We start from the raw sequence: 22,574 nt of genomic DNA on the forward strand, positions 1-22,574 counted from the left end.
CAGCACAGCCCCCCACTGCTGATGCAAGCAATAGCAACCTGAGGATGGCTGGGACCCACCAGCACTCAGGGGACCCCTCAGAAGGAAGCAAAGGAAGCCCCGGAGGCACGTACCGGGACTGGGTCTGCTTAGTGATGTTCTTTATGGTCAAGCCCTCCTTTCCGATGATGGCACCAACAAACTGGGTGGGGACCAGGATCCGCAGCGGGAAATCAATCTGTCTGGCCTGAGAAGAGCCCCCAGGGGCATGGCCTTGCTCCCGGGAAGAGTGGTCCCCACGCTGGGCTCGCTGAGGGGGCGGAGGGGAGCTCACCTCTTCATCCGGGATGTAGGAAATCTTGAAGGAGTAGTTCTCAAACTGATGCCCGCTTAGCTTCTCGATGGCTCTGAAATGCAGCAGGGGTAAGCAAGCTTGGTGAGCTTGGTGAGAAAACAACGTCAGGGAAGACCCTCCGGGTCAGTGGACTGGGCCATTGGCTCTCGGTTCCCAGTTCCTCGGTGAGTGACGTGCTCGGCACTGAGGATACGGTGGTGAGCAGACGCCACCTCTGCTCCCTCAGAGCTCGTGGTTAACAATGAAACAAGTCATCACAATGTATAGGCCTGGTCAGACTTGATGTGCAATTTTGCATTCTGCGTTTCTTCACCACCCAAAGCTGTATTCTCTTCTTCAAAAACTCTTTGTAAATATGGGTATAAAATTATGACTCACTTTAATTATAACTCATAGTTATTACTGAAAATTCAGAAATAGATAAGGATAAATAAGAAAAAAATCCTAGTCTATCCTATATGTTTCTTGTCTTTCTTAAATATAAATATACCTATAAAAATGGATTAATACTATACATACTATTTTCTAAACTTTAGAAAATAGTTAACACTGTAAACATTTTTCCAAGTCATTAAATATCTTGCAATTTAATTTTTACTGGCTATTTAACATTCTATTGATTTACCATAGTTTTGCAACTGATTCTCTATTGTTAAATAGATATATAATGCCCAGTCTTTTACTACGTATTGCATATAGAGTTGCCATGGGCATATTTGCAACTACAACTTTGCACACAAGACAAATTCCTAACGGAATTGCTGGGTCAGAGAGTATGTATAATTCTAACATTATTAAGTATTGCCCGGTGTCCTTCTGGAAAGGTTTCAACATTTACTATCCAATAGCAGTTAAGAGAGCATTTGTTTCCTCATCCTCAAAAGCACAGAGTATTATTTTAAAAGATTTATCAATTTGATAGGGAATAAATGATATTCCACTATTGCATTTTAAAAATTATACATGAAGTACAACAATTTTTTCGCATGTTTTTGGCAGCATTTGAAAACAATAATCGTATTCTCAGGTTACTGTTTAGGGCTTGTACCTAAACATTATAAACCCGAATTTATTACAAAGCAGTGCCTTCTGAATTTAATAAAAGCAACAAAGTAACATCATGTACAGAGGCCCTACCTAACTAGCACCTGGACAAGAACTATAAAGGTGACCTGTTGGTATATATCTTGCTTACATATGCATGCAAATGTCAACAGCAAATGAACTATTACCCTTTTCAATGCAAAATTAACGTTTTGAAAACTAGCAGTATGCGAACAGGTTAAATGTCTTCATGTGTATTGAAACCTTGAAAAAGAAATAAAGCTAGGGCCAGCCCAGTGGTTAAGTTCATGTGTTCCACTTCAGTGGTCTGGGGTTCACTGGTTCAGATCCCAAGTGCAAACCTATGTACCGCTTGTCAAGCCATGCGTGGCAGGTGTCCCACATAAAATAGAGGAAGATGGCATGGATGTTAGCTCAGGGCCAGTCTTCCTCAGCAAAAAGAGGAGGATTGGTGGCAGTTAGCTCAGGGCTAATGTTCTTCAAAGAAAAAAAAAGAAAAAAAAGAGAGAGAGAGAGAGAAATAAAACTATCATGCTGGTATGTCTAACCAAGGTTATGCCACACCCATAAAGCATGACCACATGTGACCATGTGACCACACAGATTATGTGACCATAATTCTAGTTACAATGACTTGACAGGCACTTCAAGGACCTCCTACAAAAAGGAACTTGTTTTTGTTGTCGTTTTTTTAAAAAGTCAATCCCATGTTCCTTAATAGCCAAGCTCAAAATTAAGCATAACTGAAGCAGTATAGTCATGAATGGGGACTAGGAAATAAATGGAAGGAAAAAGAACCCAAGCCAGGTGCTCTTTAATTACCCACTTCCAGACAATTCTCCCTGCTGCTAATGCCACTGAGGTGGATCCCTCTCTTAATATTACACAGAGGAAAAACTGATATTTCAGTATCTCTTCAATGAGTGTGGACAGAAATAGGCTTGTGCTTCTCCCTCATGGTGCACGGAGGAAGCTCCAGATAAAAGTGGCTCCCAGGGGGGGCTGGCCCCATGGCCGAGTGGTTAAGTTCGCTCGCTCCGCTGCAGGTGGCCCAGTGTTTCGTTGGTTCGAATCCTGGGCGCGGACATGACGCTGCTCATCAAACCACACTGAGGCGGCCTCCCACATGCCACAACTAGAAGGACCCACAACGAAGAATATACAACTATGTACCGGGGGGGGGGGGCTTTGGGGAAAATAAGGAAAAAATAAAATCTTTAAAAAAAAAAAAAAAAAAGTGGCTCCCAGGGGTTGGCAAAGCAGAGTCTAGAGGACACAGTGTCACAGAGCTGGTGCCCTCTGTTCCTAACCATGTCAAGACACAGCCCCCACCTCCAGTTTTGATTCCAAGGCTCAACATTTTTCAAGATAAGTCTCTGATACTCAACAAAACAGACATCCTGGTATGAATGCCCTGGAGCTCCACTGATAAGTCAAAGACTTGCATCTTTCCGTAAAAGGTTTACAAACACAGGACTCAATGGAATTCAAAGACAAGCCTCCCACACATTTAAAAGGTAACAAGCTCAAATCCACTTACGTTTTTGCTTCTTCTCTTGTTGTATATGTGACGTTGACAACGGCAGTTTCTGTGTCTGTGTTGACTAGGAAAGAAGCAAAAGCTACATTGTCATAGAAAAAAAAACGCTATCACCCTCTGGCTCAATATAAACAGATTTACTTTAGAGAAAAATGCACAAAAAAACCCATCATCCTAACTCTAGAGTTAGTTGAATCTGTCTTTATTCATATGCACTTACAGTAATTTGTAATCAATTGTATATACACATTTGTAATTAATTCTATATACAACTCAAAGCAAATGTTCACTTATTTTATCAACACTTTTGCATGTATAAATGTATAGTACATTTTCTTTGTATTTTTCACTTTTAATGCCTACATAAAATTGCAGTAAGTAAATGTGCCATGATTTTTGCCTAACCATTCCTCAATTCTTGACAAATGGGTTGTTCCCAGGATTTGCTCTTCTAAACAGTGTTGCCAACAATCACCTTTGCTGCAAACATCATTTGATTTGTGTTCTTCTGAATTACTTTTTTAGGCTAAAATCATAAAAGAAAAATGATCCAATAAAAGACCATAATGCTTTTAAACGCATACTTTCAGAGTACTCTCCTAGAAGATTGTATCAATTTATTGTACCACTTATCAAGGTATGAGTTTTAATTGTTATGATTTGCATTTATTTTTAAATAATTGGATATATGTATAAAATAAGAAAGTATTTTAATTTTAATTCTTCATTCATTGATACAGTTGAACTATTACTGTTTTTCCCTTTGACTGAACTCCTTGACTATGTGAGTTAATCTAGTAACTGTGTACAATAAATAAAGCTGACAATTCCAACTCACTTGGCTGAGGAAAGAACATGTAAACTCTAAGAGTGGCTAATAAAGGATCACTCTTGTGAGTTGGCTTATCTTGGTTCATAATCGCTTGCCTCTTCTTCCAAAGCCGGAAGATAAAAATAAATTCAAAAGGCAAGATAAAACTTTCTCAATCCAAGTCAGTAAATTTAAACCAAAAATACTGGTTTTCCCAAAACAAGTAGACACGGCTAAACCAAATCCTCCCTTTAAAACATTTAAGCTACTGGGAGACAAAGCAACAACAAGAAGTTAAGGATACATCAAGAAAACCACCATAAAGCTGCTTTTTAAAGTAATAATAAAACCCTAGAGGGTAGGGATTCTTAATCTTGGATTCACACTAGAGCTTTAGGAATTCTATAAACTAACCCCCTGTTCCCCACCCCACCAAAGATTCAAATTTATGGACATATGAATTTTTCTGGTTTATAATTTCCATAAGATTCTCAAAAAGGTTAAAGATCACTGTTAAAAATATTGTTTATCCAGGGCCAGCCCAGTGATGTAGTGGTTAAGTTTGTGCACTCTGCTTCAGTGGCCTGGGGTTCACAAGTTCAGATCCCGGGCACAGACTTAGCACCGCTTGTCAAGCCACACTGTGGTAGCATCCCACATAAAACAGAGGAAGACTGGTACAGATGTTAGCTCAGTGACAATCTTCCTCAGCAAAGAGAGGAAGATTGGCAACGGATGTTAGCTCAGAGGCAATCTTCCTCACACACACAAACACACACACAAAACTCTTTATCCAGTAACTTCAAAGTGGCTGCAGCCTTTGCAGAGAGGGGATGTGTAATCCTTAGGAAAGAACGGCTACCGAGATTTTCATGTCACAAACGCTGACCTCAGCCCTGGCCTTTGCAATTGATGATGGCACTTAACAGGGCATGTGTAGTCCCCAGCCTTCCTCTCTCAGTGTTGACACATACAATGCTACAGAGGTTTCATATCTGCTGCTTTCTAGTGCTACAGATGAGGCTGTAGACTCCCAGAAAGGGAGAAAACGGCTAGGTTTGAACCTCCTGAATAAAGCTATCCACTAGGATTCTCGGATTTTGTTCTCACTTCTTAGTCATATTCTCTGTTCTTCAGAGAAGTCTGTCTCCAGGAAATCAGACAGTTCTGTGATTCTAGAAAGAACTGATCTCCATTCAAATAATACATTTCATTGGATAGGAAAGCTCTATAAATCTACTTAAAACTCTACTGAAAATGTTTTCCTGCTGAATCAGGAATCACCTATGAAACAGAACAAAACAAAAGCCCAATACTTGTATCCTGTAGCTATGAGGCAGCTGGACACTGGGCATTCTCCAGGGCACAGGTGCCGTAGGAGCTGTAAACTGCCCCAGGGACTTGGAATAGTTGATCCTTGCGTGGCATTGTCCTGGGTTTATAACATGGTCTTGGCTGGCAGCTTTTACAGGTTCATGTGCGTAAGGCCATCTTGCCTACTACATCCAATGCTTATCTTCTTTTCCATGTTGAGGGAAATAAGAACTGAGAAATAGAATCCTTATAAATCATGTCTTCTTTCTGGGTTCTTTTCCTTCACCTTTGGGCATGGGTAGTCAGCAGCATGAAACTGAATAATAATATTTTTAATATTCATGGAGTGGAGAACATCTGAATAATTACTGCTTTAAAACTACTATATTAATTTTATTGGCAGATAGAACAGATACTGGCATATGAGAAAATGGGTTCTCTGTGGTTTTTCCTAAGTGAACCTTAACAATCCCTTGAGATTATATATGACTTCACTGTCTACAAGTAATTATACAGGTTCTCTTTGGGTGCTACGACTATTCAGCGATATAGGAAGGGTAAAATTATTCTCCCCATTTTACACATATGGAAACTAAGTCAGTGAGGGTAAGTGACTTTTACAAGGGCTCACAGTCAGTAAATGAATTCACATTCTGCTTTCTAGGCCAATGCAAAAATAATCTTTATCACATGTACTGCCTGTCATATCAGGAACTTGGAATCTATTTTTCCAGGACTCTTCAAGAGCTACATAAGATACCAGCTTCAGGGGCGGCCCCACAGCCAAGTGGCTAGGTTCGCGCGCTCCACATCAAGGGCCCGGGGTTTCACTGGTTCGGATCCTGAGCGTGGACATGGCACCACTCGTCAGGCCATGCTGAGGGGGTATCCCACATGCCACAACTAGAAGAACCCACAACTAAAAAGATATATATACAACTATGTACTGGGGGGAAAAAAACCAGGGGGAAAAAAAAGATTGGCAACAGTTGTTAGCTCAGGTGCCAATCTTTAAATAAAAAAAAAAAGATACCAGCTTCAGGTACCTTAAATTTTCTTTTTAAAAGCACAGCATTTCATGTTTGAGAAGATAAAAATGAGGGTGGCAGGAAGAAGAGTATGCATTTTCTGGGTATTTACAACATTGTTCCTAAGACAGAGACTCTCAAATGAGTACATGTAAAAATCACCCGGGGGGGCCTGTTTAAAATATGGATTTATCAGGGGCCGGCCCCATGGCACAGCAGTTAAGTGTGCACATTCCGCTTTGGCAGCCCGGGGTTCACTGGTTCAGATCCCAGGTGAGGACATGGCACCGCTCATCAGGCCATGCTGTGGTAGGTGTCCCACATAATAAAGTAGAGGAAGATGGGCACAGATGTTAGCTCAGGGCCAGTCTTCCTCAGCAAAAAGAGGAGGATTGGCAGATGTTAGCTCAGGGCTGATCTTCCTCAAAAAATAAATACATAAATAAATAAAATTATATATATGGATTTATCAACTCTTCCCCCAAAGAGTCTTTTTTTTTCTATTTTATTTTTTATTGAGGTTGATAGTTTACAACCTTGTGAAATTTCAGTTGTACGTTATTATTTGTCAGTCATATTATAGGTGCACCACTTCACCCTTTGTGGCCATCCCCCGCAAAGAGTCTTATTTGTAGGTCTGTCTGTGGTGAGCCAGGAATCTGCATTTTCATGAGCACTCCAGGGGATTCTGGTGTAGGAGTCCTCCTCCTTGAGAACCACTCAATCCAAGACATTAGTGATCTGTTTTCTTAGCCAGGAAGAGGAAAGTTGTAATAGTGTAAATCCAATTACTTCCAAGCGAATTAAGCTTATCCCAGCTTGACAGCATTTGTCCAGAGCTTGAGCACATTACAGAGTATAAAAAAAACAGCCTGGAAATCATTCCTTGAAGAATAAATCATACAGCTACGGATACATAGATATAGACACCTCTCACACACAGACAGACAAACATACACTCTAGGAAGCTTGCCTCAAAGGAATAGGAACTTATGATTTCTCCTGGGATTTGACCCAGCCTATAAGAAAAAACCAGTAATACTGCTCTCAAAATTCAACAGGCTAATTTCCTCATGTATTACCTTGTTCCACATTCTCCACTGTCCCATATTGAGCCAAAAGTCCATCCAACACCTGAAAAAAGAAAACTTCCATGTCAGAACTTCAGGTCTTCCATAAAAACAGTTAGAACTAAATACGTACATGGGACTTTCAATTGCTTATTGGCTCCTAAGTAATCTGTTCACTGAGGTGACACAGCAGAGTTTCGGAGTCTTACCAACTGTTCACCATCACACTCATCATGATGGTTTGAGCCCACTTACTGCTTTTGAAATGAGAAGCAGAATAAAGTGCAAGGATCACTTCTTCTTCTTGGAAGATTTAACCATTCCTTTAGGATGTACATGTTTGAAATTTTCCATAATAAAAAAATATTTTTTTAAAGTAATGAAAGTGTTAGACAAAACATTCTGTTTCCTTTAAGCCTATTTTGATTTTGTCTGGGTTGGGCAATATGGGGCAGTTTGTTTTTAAATAATGCATAAGGCCACTCCTCATATTCTATCTTATTTTAAGGTAGCGAACTTACAGGAAGTTTTACAACTCCGAAACTATATCTTAACCATTACTCCTAGCAACTAATTGAAAGAGAAACAAAAAACTTGCTCAAAGAACTTCTATTTTTATTGGTTTTTCCATTGATTTTATTTTTTCCAAAATCATAATTTGGAAAAGTAAAAATCTTTTACAAAATCATGGATAAAAATCACAAGCCAAGTAAACATTTGTTTCACAGTTTGTTCGTTGGTGCTTGGTGCTTGAGAAGACAGAATATGAGAGATCAAAGTGCACACCCTACACGATGAAAGGGACAAATGTGACCCCAAACTCACGACAGATCATGCAGATTAGGGTACTGGAAAAGGAAGAGGTAGGACCCACAGGCTTTGTGGGAAAAGTCTGAGGACCTCTAATTCCCAAATATGAAAGGGAACTAAAAAAGAGAGAAAATGTCTTATTAACCCATTAAAAAGTAAAATGAGAAAGAGAGCAGGAAGATAGTAAACACAGAAGTGACAATGCCTACCTCCCACTGCAGGTGAGGAGGGATGTTTCGAATCTGAATTTTCCTGCTCCTGTAAAAATAAAAGTACAGACGGTAACACTCTCCAGCATACAACTTCAGCAAATAACAAAAACAGGCTTCAGACCACAGTTCGAGTTAACTTTCTCACTGTATTCACCAAGGCATCAACAAGAGATTCTGATTGTGAATGAGGAGCATCATGTTTTAAGGTTTTCAGTTACTTTGGGGAAAAAGTAAAGAACAAAACCAAAAAGTCCAAACAAGCTAAACAAATGGTTTAAATGCAGATTTGCCTTTCAATTTCCTACCAAAGTATTTAGAACCTGCCACACAGGTTCTAAGTACAGAATTATCCCTTTCCTCCTCAAAATATAAGGTCCTGCAACTGACCCTACCCCAAAAGGAACCTAGACTCAAACATGATAGTAAAGTCACATAAACAGTAGGATTAAACAAAATCAGATTTAGTTTGCCCCTCATCTAACAATGCAAAACTTGCTTTTAAAAAGTGATTTTTATTTCTGAATAGGTAATAGAGTCATAATTCAAAAATCAGAGCACTGTAAAAAAGTATACTATGAAAAGTGTTACTCCCATCCACCCTCTTCCTTAGCAGAAATAAACACTAGTTGCTTTCAGTTTCTTTATGCAAATAATAGCAAATACAAAGTCTTATCTTTTCCTTTTCTTACAGAAATATTTGTATATTCCACATGCTCATTGTATCTTGTTTTTTTCACATAACAGGAATATCCTGGAGATCTTTCTACGTTGGTAGACAGAAAGCATCCTCATTCTAATTTATACTACCTGGATGCACTGAGGTGCATTTATACCATCCCTATTGATGGATATTTGGGCCTTCTTCTGCCTTTTTATTCAGAGGATTTTTCTGTTTTTCCACATAATTTTGTCTGAGTGATTTAGATTGTTTCTTGTTTTTACTGAAGCATTAAAATTAGATAGAAAAAAGAAGAGAAATATGAGGATAAGAATTTTTCTATCTTTTGAGAACATGTTAGATCCTGGAAAGAAAACACAAATCAGCATTTAAATATAGAGAGGTTATTTTAATAGAAGGGCTTGACATTGAAATCCCATTAATATCCACTTTGGGGGGTTGGAAAAGAAGGGATGTGATGGCCAAAGTGTACCCCCATTACTTTTTCTTTCCTTCTCGTGTGAGAGGTAACAAAGAGCTGGTCGTTTCTCCACGGCTCTAACCTGGGCGAGAGCTCCAGAAAGGAAGGTTACAATTCACGCAGAGAAAAAAAAAGAGACAGAGGGAGAGGTACACAGGTAGAGGAAACGGGGAAACAAATAACAACATAAATGAGGGCCTACAGTTTCCTTTCTATTGAATGAATAGGGGGCCACTCCTCTGTCTAGATCCCATACACTATTTCTGTCTTGTCTTAGTTTTGAAAAATGAGAATGCATTCATGCTTTACCAGGGCTGTTCAAATGACTAAACACGCCAGTCGGTAGAACCTCTAATCTTGTATCAGGATAGGAGAAGGAAAAAGAACTAAGAACTAATTTCTACTATGCTATGAAGGCTCTTTCCTGACACTGCTGTTGGCAAGAGTTCATAATAAAACTGCTGACACCATCCCATACAGTGGCTACACAGAATGCTCCACAGATGATGTCACAAGCCTAACTATTTATAGAAAAGACATCAGAATTTGCAAGAAAAGTGAATATTTCTAAAAAAAATTTTTTTTTATCATCTCCAAGCATAAACACTGACTCCAACTGCTAACCAAGAATTTACTGGTAGAAATCCTCTTGGAAGACACTCATGCATGAACACAAAAATTTGAACAAAGACAGATACAGCAGCAACAAAGATTGCAAACATTCTAAATATCCATTAACAGTAAATCATAGCATAGCTATAATAGGGAACATTATATGGCTTTTAAAAAGTGTGAGGTAGACAGACATGCGTGCTTGGTCATGGGACACTCTCCAAGGCATGTTGTTACAAAAAGAAAGCTAATTACAGATTAGGTTGATCCTGTTTTTTAAGAGCACAAAACGACATGTTATTAAGTGTATGTATGTGTAAATGTATAGAAAAAGGTAGCTACAAACTGATTTGGTTGGTAAAAGGAGACATACACTTTTTATTTTAGCTACTTCCATCGTCTTTGCTTTTTTTAAAAATGAGAATGTATTCACGTCTTACCTTACTTGCTTCTAAAAATTAACAATTAAAACTCCTACTATGGCTGCTTTAATGAATATACAAAATTTATTTTTTTTAAGTATACTGGAACGTAAGTAAAAATAAAAAAAGAAAGAAAAAACCAAACAACTCACTTTTTCCATAATTAGGTTAGGTATTCTTGAAATCTTATTTAGCAGAGTATTAATTTATTTGGCAAACCCCCTTGTTCATAGTGCCTATGCAGTCAGACTCTGCCCAGTCCAGATTGTCCCAAACCCTAACTAGATGGTCTAAAACAACGTTTCCCTGTAATATCTCATGTAAAGAACGCACATGAGGCAATCAGTGCAGTAATTAGAATGTTCGTTAAGCAGGATTCTAGGAGAAATCATCTCTACAAGCTAGTGTGTATGTAGCATCTCTAATCTTAGATCAGGATGGAAAGGAAGAAAAGGAACCCAGAAGTAAAAGAGGGAAATGGAGACCACTACAGTAGAGCCAATTAAATCAGAGCTCAGTCAGGTTATTTGGGAGAATATCCTGAGAGCTCTGTTTCAGGATCTCTGAGATCTGTGAACTCCCACAGCATCACCTGGCCGCCATGCCTTCTTGTCACGGAGCCCAGGATGCCCATCCCTTTCCCCTGGGAGGGACTTCTCCATGCCCTCCAAAATCCAGTTCAAACCTGCAGATATTTCTAGGGCATCTCCAGGCAGAATTGTTTCTTCTGCACTCTTTAGCTTTTATAACAGCTCACGTTTTGGTATAATTATTTATCTGTTAGCACTGTTGTCCCACTAGCCGGTGATTTTCTCAAGGACAGGCTCCTTGTTTATTAGTCTCCTGTCCAGCAAGGGGCCAAGTGCATAGCAGAAAAGGAGAATGTGGAGCCCCAGGGGCTGGGGAAAGCACTCCCGTAGCTGCCTGCAGTCTGTTTATGATGTGGACCCTGACCCCACCCAGGAAGGCAAACTGTCCTTTTCTCCTTTGCCAGGTGGTCAAGAGGAGAGGGAAGGGGGAGTTCTTTTTCCTGTTTCCTTTAGAAAAGAAAGCCAGTGTTTGGCTCAGTCTCGAAAGAGAAATATGGATCTTTTTCCCTTTGAAATCCATAAAAGTGTGCCCTGCTTTAAAACAAACCAAAAGTAGGAAAGTGATTGGTTATACAAAAATTAAAAAAGAATAATTTCACAGTTCCTTTATTCTAAAAAAGAAATCAAGCTTCTCTAAATACATGTAAATGACATCGCTCATCATCAAGGCCACAGAACTATTACCACAGCCTCCTAGCTGGTCTGTCCACCCTCCCCAGTCTTCCTCCTCTCCCATGTATCCCACACTTGGCCACCAGTGACTCTGTAAACCACACATATGACTGGTCACTCTTGCCTTCTTTGAATGACTCCCTGTCACCATGTCCAAATTCCCTCTCACGACCCCGTTACTGCCTCCAGCCCATCGCTCATCTTTAAACCCTCTTGTCCCACCGAACTGCCCACGCTTTGTGCGCTTGCCTCCTCAGCAAAAATGTGTTACACCTGTAGTTTAAATGTGTGCCAGGTCTGAGCCTTCAACATGCTCAGTCTACTTCAAAAACAAGAATAACAGGGCAGCAAGGAGCACAGTCTTGTTTTTTTTCGTTTTCATTTTAACCAAAGCAGAATAAGACCTGTAGTCAGGCAGAGGGCGCCCTTTGATACAGATACACAGGATCTTTCCCTGTGGCTTTGCAATTTAGGAACTCACAATTCCCACTCTCCTATTCAGGTAAGCTAAGCGTTTTGGGTGAGAAAGGGCAAGAAGCTCAGGTTTCACACCACCAGGAAAAGGATAATATAGCCCATAGCCATCTTGCTTGGCTGGGGAACTGGCCACTTTGATTGTGTATTCTGGTTAACTGGTGATGAGCATGCACGTGTAGACTATCAAATCTTCAACAACTACAAAACAAAATATACTTAATTAACCCCAGCTCATCTAACTCTAATTTAGTTGATGGTTTGCAAGGCTTTTCAACATATAAATACCTCAGGGCACTTTTTTTTTTTTTGAGGAAGATTAGCCCTGAGCTAACTGCTGCCAATCCTCCTCTTTTTGCTGAGGAAGACTAGCCCTGAGCTAACATCCATGCCCATCTTCCTCCACTTTATATGGGGGACTCCTACCTCAGCATGGCGTGCCAAGTGGTGCCATGTCCGAAACCGGGATCCAAACCGGCGAACCCCAGGCCGCCGAAGGAAAATGTGCGCACTTAATCGCTGCACCACCTGGTGGCCCCCAGGGCACTTCTAATGAATATATTACTATCTTTGTACTGTAGATGCTCAGAGGAAAGAGAAGGTTCCAACTGAGTGAATTTCAGATAAAACTAGATGTCGTCCATTGTTATGAATTTCAAGGGCCTGGCAGAAATTATTTTGTGTGGTAGAATCTGTTGCTTAAAATAAGTGGGCAATCATCTGGGGAAACAAAATCATATTTAATTGTCAAGGAATCTCTGTGATTCTGAAGAACGATTTCACCTGGATTAAAAAAAACAAAGTAAAATGCCTGCTTGTATGTGAGGAGGGTAAGGCCACAGTTTTCCGGCTTATGGTCACTGAGCCACAAGTTTGATCAGCCACCTTGGAAACTAACCCAAGCCTTGATCTTGCTGGGGCCTTGAAAGTTAACACAAACTGTGGGAAGCCAGCTCAGAGGATCTCAAGTTCCCTTTGAAAATTAGGCCACCTAAGCATCGGAGAATTCCCCAGGTAAACTGGGGAAGAGGGACAACAGAGGGAGCAAAGAGTCCTGAGAGAGAGTCCTTTGGGGTTTAATGAGGGATTCTACTCAACCAGGTCCCATGCATTTCCATAGCAATTCTGAGCTCCATCAGACAACACATGGTCCTCATCTTGGAGGGAAATCAGAGCACCACGGAATGCGCATTATCTGCAAAGAGAGGCTGGTGTGCTAACTGACTCCAGGGACCAAGAGTGAAACCACCAGAGCTCTCACCCCACCACCTCTAGCACCGTATTCAGATTCCACTGCATCCCATGCGCTCATTAGTATGTATTTGAGGCACTTTATCTCTTTCCCATTCCTCACTAGTTGTGAAAGTTCCCCTTAAAACTTCTGGACATTCTGTCCAAGGGACATCCTGTGCTAAATTGAACTAGGACCTAGGGCTGCTGGGGGAAGCAAATGAATCACCGGTGACAGCCCAGTCTAGCTCTCTACCCAACTGTCCCTTAAAGTCCCCGGCCCCTCCTCTCTCTCTCACTCACAGAGGCAGGGCACAGGGAATGATTAAGAGTCAATAAAACAAATTGTTTAGTCACTTTCTTTGTTACAAAATTATTAAGAACAATCGTCTCTGCCTCTATGGAATCTAAAATAAACGTATTACAATAGTTGTTAGAAAAATAAATGACTTCAACATAAAAACTGTTGAAAAATGAACAGAAAGAGGTTTGGCGTTTTCTTAGAGAGAGAAAAGATGTGATCAGAGTAAAGTTCTTGTGAATATTAGCGGTCTGGGCCAAATCACAAAAGGATTAAATCAGATATTACTGTGGTGACCCGCGGCAAGGAGTTTCGAGCCAGAAGAATTGCAGTTATGAACCCAGTAACTTCCCTTTTTCTATAAACTCATGTCCACAAAACCATAAATCCCCCAAGCGGCCCTAACACGCTCATGCTTCCTGAGCATTCAGGAACAGGGGCTCATGGAAGTCCATTGCTTGATTGGACAGAAATCAGTTAATATGATAAGCAACAGTCTGAGACTTTAGAGCCCATTTATTTACCCTCCACCCCCTTCTCGAAGAGTTTACTAGCTCAGAAAAAGGCCGTGACTTTTTAAGAAGTTGCTAAGACAATTCCAGATTTCCTTTCTGAGGAAAACATCAAGGATTCTTAATTGTTGTTGAAAGAAGCTGAAGGGAAAAGAGAAAAGTCAATGGGATGATTAGTTGATAATCAGAGGTTCGTGAGAGACGAGTCAGACTGCTATTTCCTGTGCAAGATGGTGCAGGAATCTCCCTACTGGGAGTACAGTGACTAGAATTTGCATTCAAAGACCATTAAGTTTCATTCCAACTGCAGGATTCTAGGAATCTTCTGGAAAGAGGTGTGAGAGGAAAGTGAAAATCATCTCCCATTAAAAGGAATCAGTATGTTTAACTGTAGCTTGAAACCACCATATGCTGTTCTAGAGAAACTTTCTCAGAGATTCGATATTTCAACTCTTTAGAAATAAAGTCAATACCTAAAATTCTCTCTCTTTTGATTCATATTCAATTTTTAGCAAAAGGGCTTCTTTTACTGGAATAGTGGTAAACAGTAGAACTATTTTAAGGAAGACTAAAAATCTAAATAATTATTTGGGGAAAAGACAATATTTTTCTCTGTCAAAGACTTTTTTAGGAAATTAAAATAAACCAAAACAAAAAAATCCCTGAATACAAAAACTGTGACAACTCTCATGAAGACTTGTGGGCCGGCCCGATGGCACAGCGGTTAAGTGTGCACATTCCTCTTTGGCGGCCCAGGGTTGGCCAGTTCGGATTTCGGGTGCAGACATGGCACCGCTTGGTAAGCCATGCTGTGGTAGGTGTCACACCTATAAAGTAGAGGGCCAGTCTTCCTCAGCAAAAAGAGGAGGATTGGCAGCAGATGTTAGCTCAGGGCTAATCTTCCTCAAAAGAAAAAAAGAAAAAGGCTTTTAAAATGTTACTCTGGGGGACGACCCATGGTCCAGTGGTTAAAGTTTCGTGCACTCTGCTTTGCCAGCCAGGGTTCATGGGTTCAGTTCTGAGCACACACCTCCTCCACTCATCAGCCATGCTATAGAGGCATCCCACATACAAAATAGAGGAAGACTGGTGCACAGATGTTAGCTCAGGGCTAATCTTCCTCAGGCAAAAAAAAACCCCCAGATGTTAGCTTAGGGTGAATCTTCCTCACCAAAAAGACAAAAACAAAACAAAACATAACAGTTAACTCTGGAACTGTCAATTCACCAATAACAAAATTTACATTTCATGGATATACTTCAGTTCAATGAATCCTGGACAAGATGTGGCCCCCTCAGGCGAATACTAGGAAAACGGGTCTTAGGAATAGATTTCTAGCTATTCAGTGTCAACCTCATTACAGACTCTCTGACAAAAATATCTCCTTAGGAAGGGTTATTTTAGAAACTTCACCATAGTGGCCCACTCTTTGCTCCTCAAAAGAATTTACTTAAATATAAATGCCCATTAGAGAGGGTAATAAACGTATTAATAAGGAGCACACTCCTCCACAGGGTCAGTTGACTCCCGGTTGACAGTCAAGCTCTCCTGGCCCATGGCTGGGAGCTGTCCACACCTGCAAGGGCCTGAGGGTGGGACGGGGCACGTGAGAAATCACCTGCTTCCCAGTCTTGCTTATTAATATTGGTTCCAACCAGGGCTGGACAGAGCCTCACGGGGCAACATAAAGTTCAGAACCCTCCCAAAATATGGATTGCTGAACGGAGAAGGGCAGAGCGAGTCCCAGCAGGCAGACGAAGTCCTCAGAAGGCTAGGAGACTCATGTGTGCCTGAGTACGAACAGGCACTTGGATTCAGGAAGGGGAGGTTTTGAGAGGTAAGTCTTTGCAAGCCAAAAATCTGCATGCCAGCTTCCAACTTTTTAAGATCTAAACCAAATAAGAACTGAAAGCATTTTCTCTAATGCTTTTATTCTGCTGTGATGAAGATTCCAGTTAACAAAACCAAACTGTGTTTCTAGAGAAGTGATTAGTCACCCTTCTAAGGCCCGAAACTCATGTGTAATTAGGATGAACCAGGGTAAAAACAAATATTTACACATCATAACTTGAGCCCAGATAAAAAACATACAAAAATACAACGCAACACAAGTTACAATCTGAGTACATAAACGTTTGCCTGGTGTGGCACATGAAATACAAAATCATCTTTGTAAGGGCAGAGGGAGCCACATGCCCAGTCACTAACACCTGTATCCTTTCAGTATCTCTTCATTTTGGAATAATTGTTCTCTTTAGTTCTCCAAACAGCATTCAAATCTATCCCTTTCCTCCTTCCTACCTGTGCCTTTTTCATTTTTTTTCCCTCCTCAGTCTATGAAGCGTCTGGACCAGAGCAGGTGCTCAGCAGTCAGCAAATTCACCAGGACTATCTGTGGCTGACAGCTGGCTTCTTTTTCCTGGCCCACTCCATCCCATAATCTGTCTTCCAACTATAAGAAGAGCACATGCTTACTGAAGACACTGACTGGTCTTCAACCAAGCCAATTTCTTTCATGCCAGTTTATGCTCATCAGCTCGAGGAAACCGGCTGCTGACTAGAAAACGGACGGGAAGACATTTCTTGACCCAGTAGCCACTGCATACATTTCCTGTGATTGGATGTCATGACTCACACGGAGGTGGTGTTCTTAAGACAAGAAGTACAACGGCATGCCTTGACCCACTGAAGAAAGTTTCACAATTAACAAAATCTCAAGCCAGAAGCTGTGAGTCCTCTGTGTCCGGGAATGAGTAATAAGCCAACAGCATTTTACTTCTGAAAAGAGGGAACTACTCCCAGCGGTTATAAAAGACTTTGATCTTATTCATTATAGTCATGATGATGATTAAGGAAAATTAAATCTCTAATATAGTAAGTGAGCAAGGCAAGAGAGGGTTGGCCAAATCACATACGCCTTCCTCACAAAGGAACTTGGTCCCCCTGCCATGCAAATCAAATAGTGTTCACCCTCTCCCACAAGAGTAACATCTCGCCCACGCTGAGGGCTGGGGTGGTGTGAACCATCCAAACCACTCATAATGTTTGGACTGGAGGTTAAATATTGAACATTTTATCTGATTTTGGAAAACAGGATGATTTCTAAGATTGAACTAAAAACTTTCCAAATTCATTTAACAAATGTTCATTCACTAAGCACCTATTCCATGCCAAGCACTCATTTCAGGTTCTGGGTAGACCAGTGAACAAAACAGAAATGTCCTCTCATGCTACTTACATTCTAGGGAGTAAAAAAACTAAAACCCAACATCGACCTCAGCAACCCTTAGAAATCTCTACTTAACTTCAACAAAACAACAGAATGTTCTTAGATGTTAGTCGTTTCCTTGATCCAAAGAAGACTTTAAGGAAAAAGGCTATCCCTGACTTTTCCTAGCTCCTATTTTTAGGTTTTAGCTAGAAGTAAACGGATATACTTAAACACCTATTTTTTATATATACATATTTCTGCACAGTATCCTTATAATGTCACTGCAGCTAGTCAACAGCATCACATGAGCCCTTGTTTCCAAGAGTCGTGGGGAAGTTAAAGTTGGGGCAGGTATTTCGGTGTGTAACAGCAGTGGGGCACCTGTACCACCAAGAGGGGCGTGGGCAAGTTTCCTCCCCACTCAGGGTCTGCTCCTTGGCACTTAACCCCTTGAAGTTTTCTCTCCAACACGAAGGGGCGCTCTGGAGAAGATAAAAAAGATCACACTGGAAAGGACTCAGAAAAATAACTTCTTATACAACACCAATAAAAAAAAAAAAAGCACTTCACAGCACACAAAGAAAAATAAGTTAGTGAACACCCCTGGTATCTCATAAGGTGCTGATGAAAGAAGAAAGGAAAATCACTGGATCTTAGAGTTAACGTTCCATGATTTGAATACAATGAAATTCATTTTTTAAAACTTCAAATAGCCAACTTTAAAAACAGATGAACGGACTGGGGAAAGATGGCATAGAAATTATTCTTATTTTAAAAAAGATTCACTGTCTTAATGGAGATTCATCTTAAGATCCCTTTATATCAATTCTGAAATGAGGCAAATTAGTAGGGAGGTAACTTCAAATATACAAATTTGATTTGTAACCAATTCTAGGAGACTAGACTTTTGCACAGAGAAATTTTACCAGTAGGGCTGAGAGAATTGCAAGATTCATGAACATCCTTTCTGAATATGTACATCCTCTCCCTACCCCTGCACATCCACAGCTTCTAACCTGGTGACACATACACAGCAGTCACTCTGAGTCTGATGAATGAATGAATGTACATGACAGGGTTAACGTCTCTGGCACTTAAACACAGAATTCCTTCCAGCTGCTGATTCACACTCTCTTTTGAGTTCCCTGTCTTACAAAGACAGTAAACAGAGCATCTGTCTCAGTTGGTTCCTGGCTTTTCATCACTTCCTCTCAAGCCAGCAGCATTAGCTGGGTGGCCCCGGCAGGACCCATCAATGGGAAGTTGCATATAGGAGTCAACATCTGACTCGAATAAAGGTGAACCACCTACCTGGCTCAGCAGGTGGCCATAGGAGGTCCTGCAAACACAGCTTCAAATTCTTTTTCCTGTCTCTTTTCCCTTCCCTGGATGCAGTGCCGTGTCGCCCCCTACTTCTAGGACCCTGCTCCTTTGTTTGCTGGGAGCCAGGTCCTCAGCAGTGTGACTGAGGGAAGGAAGAGAGTTCAGGGGGTACCCTTCTCTCAGCTGTTCACAGGGTCCCAGTCTCCTTAGTATTGTGATGAACTCCTGCCCTCTTGTCTCATTTGTCTCTCACCAAATCCCAGGGAATTATGAGAAAGTTCTCCATAAACTGCAGTGTACCCTACACATGTGGACATTAGGATTATTTTGATAGAACAACATTGTCAAACTCCCTTTGCATCCTTCATTCTCAGCTTTGGTCCTGATGTGCCCAGAAGAGTTTGTGCCTGGTTTTCCTATGACATGTGAACGAATCTGATTTCACCTGATGAGTCACAATTAACTAATGAATCAGAAGGCATTGCATGGAGCCAGTACTGAACCAGGAGAGAAGGAACTGAAATTACACAGAATCACCTGTGGATTCAGGCTAAAGACCCATTTCAGGATAATTTCAGAAGCTGAGAAGTACAACAGGCAAACCGATGGATTATGTTTCTCCTTCATTAAGAGTACCTTGATTATCTTGCTGAACTAAGTGTGAGTATTTTTGTTCCTTGGCAGGAAATACAAAATGTAATATTCAGGCATAGATACTTGTGGAAATGCAAACACTTTCATTTGCTAATGTTTATAAGCAAAGCAAAAGGCCTTGATTTCTTAGGGAACAATGATTTAAGAAAAAACAAATTTAAATACATTCCCTGGATTTTCTAACCCCTAATAAAACATTTTATTGTTACCAAAGGCTACCACTATTTCAACACAACTGAGTGGCAGAGTGGGAGCCATGCCGACCTGGGAACTGGAGACCAGGGTCGGAATCCCGGACCCACCTCAGACAAGCTGTCAGACAGAAGTTAGGCTCATCATTTAACCTCTCTGGTTAATGCCTCAAACATGAGGGGGTTAGACAAGATTCCTTCCAAATCTAAGATTCACTTCATTTTGGCAACAAAACCGTCACAAAGAGAAGGAGCAGAAAGTAGAGGTATCACCATGGCCCTTAGGCTACAAATAAAGACTGAACTAAAAAAAAAATCATTTCAACAAATCTTGCAATTTTTGGGGTCAAAATTTTGAACAACCCAATAAATAAGTCACATGACAAAGCCCATGGTATTTTATAACTGGATAGCTTAAAATCCAAACATATTGGCTTTGTGACTCGACTTGCATCACAACCCAACCTACAGCTACAATTTATCCCATTTCTCCCCTTTTCTGCCTCATGGCAGGAAGCTGTTCACACCTTCACCACTGCCAGTGTTACCCTCGTACAATCTCTGGTGTCTGGAGTTTGAAGATGTAATGTTATTTCATGAAATTTACTATGAACAGACAGTACGGCACAGCTAAGTAGGAGCTCGTCCATTTCCTACAGGTAGGTCTTGGCGTGGGACTGTGAACGAGAAGACTATAATTGTCTCCCAGGAATTTCACTGATGTCATAAACCACCGGATCAAAGTTTATGTTTCCACTACATAGAAACAGAGCTCTGGCCCATAATTCAGATGTTGGTTAATTAGTATTGTAGCGATACTCTACTTGTTATTGCAACTTTGATCTAAACACCTCTGTAAAGCCCACATTGATATTTTTAAAATAACACGCTTTAGCAGCAGGTGAGAGAAATTAAGCCATGGCACATTTCTTGGAAAAGCAGCAGTGTTCTGCTTGATTTAGTGGAAACATCGCTAGATAGTTGTCCAAAATCCTTTCCAGCTCCAATGGCCTAGGTAACAGGTGAGTAAGAGAAACTTCAAAGGCAGGGGGACAGAGGGTGGGAGGGTGTAGTGAGACATCAGGATGAAAAGTGTTTATATACATGGAGCTCCTCCTAGTGATTTTTAGATGGTGATTCTGCAGATCTCAGCAAATCTGAACACACATCTACCACTCAACTGGTTTCTTCAAAACAAATTTATTTTTTAAAAATAAACACTACATAGTCTTTGTATAAAGTTCAAAAGATAACAAAGGGTATAGTAGAAAAATTTTCACTGCTACACCTATTATTCAGTCCTCTAGATCTCAATATCAGTTTTTTAAAAATCATTCCAGCACGTTCTATACATAAGCATAATGTAGATATTCTTTTTCCCCCCAAATACAAATGTTAGTGCTCTGTATATGCTTTTTTCACTTGGAAATTGCTTCATATCCATACATATAGAGCTATATTATTCTTTTTGATAGCTGTATAATATTCAGTTTTATGAATATACCAAAATCAATTTAACTGGTCTCTTGCTGACGGACATATGATGTTTCCAATCTTTTGCTATTTCCAAAAAAGTGTTGTAATGAATATCTATCTATCTATCTATCCATCTATCTATCTTAGTTTTGCACACATGTGAGTATATCTTGGAAGACAAGCTCCTAGAAGTGAAATCACTAGGTCAGAGGGCTGTGCATTTGTAATGTTAACACACAAATGCAGTGTTGTTTCCCAGCACGTCTGAAAACACAGTTATCAAATTTTTTTATTTCTGCCCATTCATAGGTGAAAATTATACTATCTTTATTTATGAATGAGGTTGATCGTTTTTCATCAGTTAAAGAACCTACCCATCTCACCCATCCTGGGAAATGCTGCAGAATTCTTCCCTGCTTTTCTTCAGTATTCTGGCAGGTGACTCCTGCTTTGATTAACTTTACTCGTTTCATTTATTTGACGAACTCTTACCGAGTATTTACTATGTTGGACATCAGAGAGCTGGGTGAACAGCCTGTTCCCCACCATGAGGAGCTCATGGTCTCATGGGAAGACAGTCGAGTAAGCGGTCAGTGCACCCCGTGAGCTATGCCACTACAGACGGGCCTGTACCCTGTGGGAGGGTGCCGAGGTGGCCAGGCAGACAGGAGGGGAACCTCGCAAGGCCCCCAGGGAAGATGACGCCACAGCTGAGTTTTGAACAGTAGGAGGCAGGGTGGGCCAGGTGAGCAGAGGTAAGGGAGAGTGTAAAGGGGTCCAGAAAGGCTTCCAAGTTAAGGGAACGAGGTACACAAAGGCACGGTGGTCAGGTCACTTGGTTTGAGAGGATCAGAGACTGCTTCCAGTGCAGGTCAAGAGAACAAGCTGAAGAAGCTGGCAGGAACCAGGAAAGGCAGGAAAGAACTCCTATTTCCTGAACTGAACCATCACCAAGACCCAGAAACAAATCATTACGCCCGTGCAGGGTCAGTGAACAGCAGGTGAAACACTGGGAGACATGTAAACATAGTCATCAGCACTAACTTTCTTTTCAGAAGCTGTCTTCTCCTTACTGACTCCCTTCCTGAGAGAAGAGAGTTTTGTGGCTCTGAAACTTTGGGTGTAAGTATAATCTACCTTTCCTATGGCTGTGTGCCTCCCACCATTGGGGCAGTCTGCTGGTGACTCCTCACTTCTCTGACATGGGGCTGCCAGGTACACTTAACCAACAAATTAAGTGCCTCTTTATATTAAAATAAAAGCATCTCGCCAACTGCCATTATAATACTCTTCTGTTCCCAGCAGCAAACAACTCTCGAGAATGTAACAGATAGATAGATCTATCAAAAATACTAAGAGTGTTTTAGGTTAGTGGAAGGAATGATTAAATAACATGATTGATTTTTTTAAACAAACACACTAGAACTTTTATTTTTTTAATCCACATGAATAATGCCTCCATCAAAGTAATGCCCTTAGAAGACTATTTACTTATTCCAATAATGATTCTTCTGCCCAATATGTTTTTGGAATTCTTTATTGATATTTTCTGCAGCATCTATGCAATAAACATTGATTTAACT

General features: G+C 40.7%; 1 protein-coding gene across 4 annotated transcripts in view; it reads right to left on the reverse strand.

The window, feature by feature from the left end:
• The window catches only part of IGF2BP2 (insulin like growth factor 2 mRNA binding protein 2), a 146,858-nt gene that overhangs the window by 35,808 nt on the left and 88,476 nt on the right, over nucleotides 1-22,574 (reverse strand). For all 4 annotated transcript variants that reach the window (XM_070582472.1, XM_070582473.1, XM_070582476.1 and 1 more), the window contains 4 exons: nucleotides 8,182-8,230; nucleotides 7,175-7,226; nucleotides 2,940-3,003; nucleotides 114-386 (listed from right to left, as the gene is read on the reverse strand). In XM_070582472.1, the coding sequence (XP_070438573.1) occupies nucleotides 114-386; nucleotides 2,940-3,003; nucleotides 7,175-7,226; nucleotides 8,182-8,230 (438 nt within the window). The remainder of the gene's footprint in view (nucleotides 1-113; nucleotides 387-2,939; nucleotides 3,004-7,174; nucleotides 7,227-8,181; nucleotides 8,231-22,574) is intronic.

The sequence above is a fragment of the Equus przewalskii genome, chromosome 18 (assembly GCF_037783145.1).
Source record: "Equus przewalskii isolate Varuska chromosome 18, EquPr2, whole genome shotgun sequence".
In the NCBI taxonomy this organism is placed as follows: domain Eukaryota; kingdom Metazoa; phylum Chordata; class Mammalia; order Perissodactyla; family Equidae; genus Equus; species Equus przewalskii.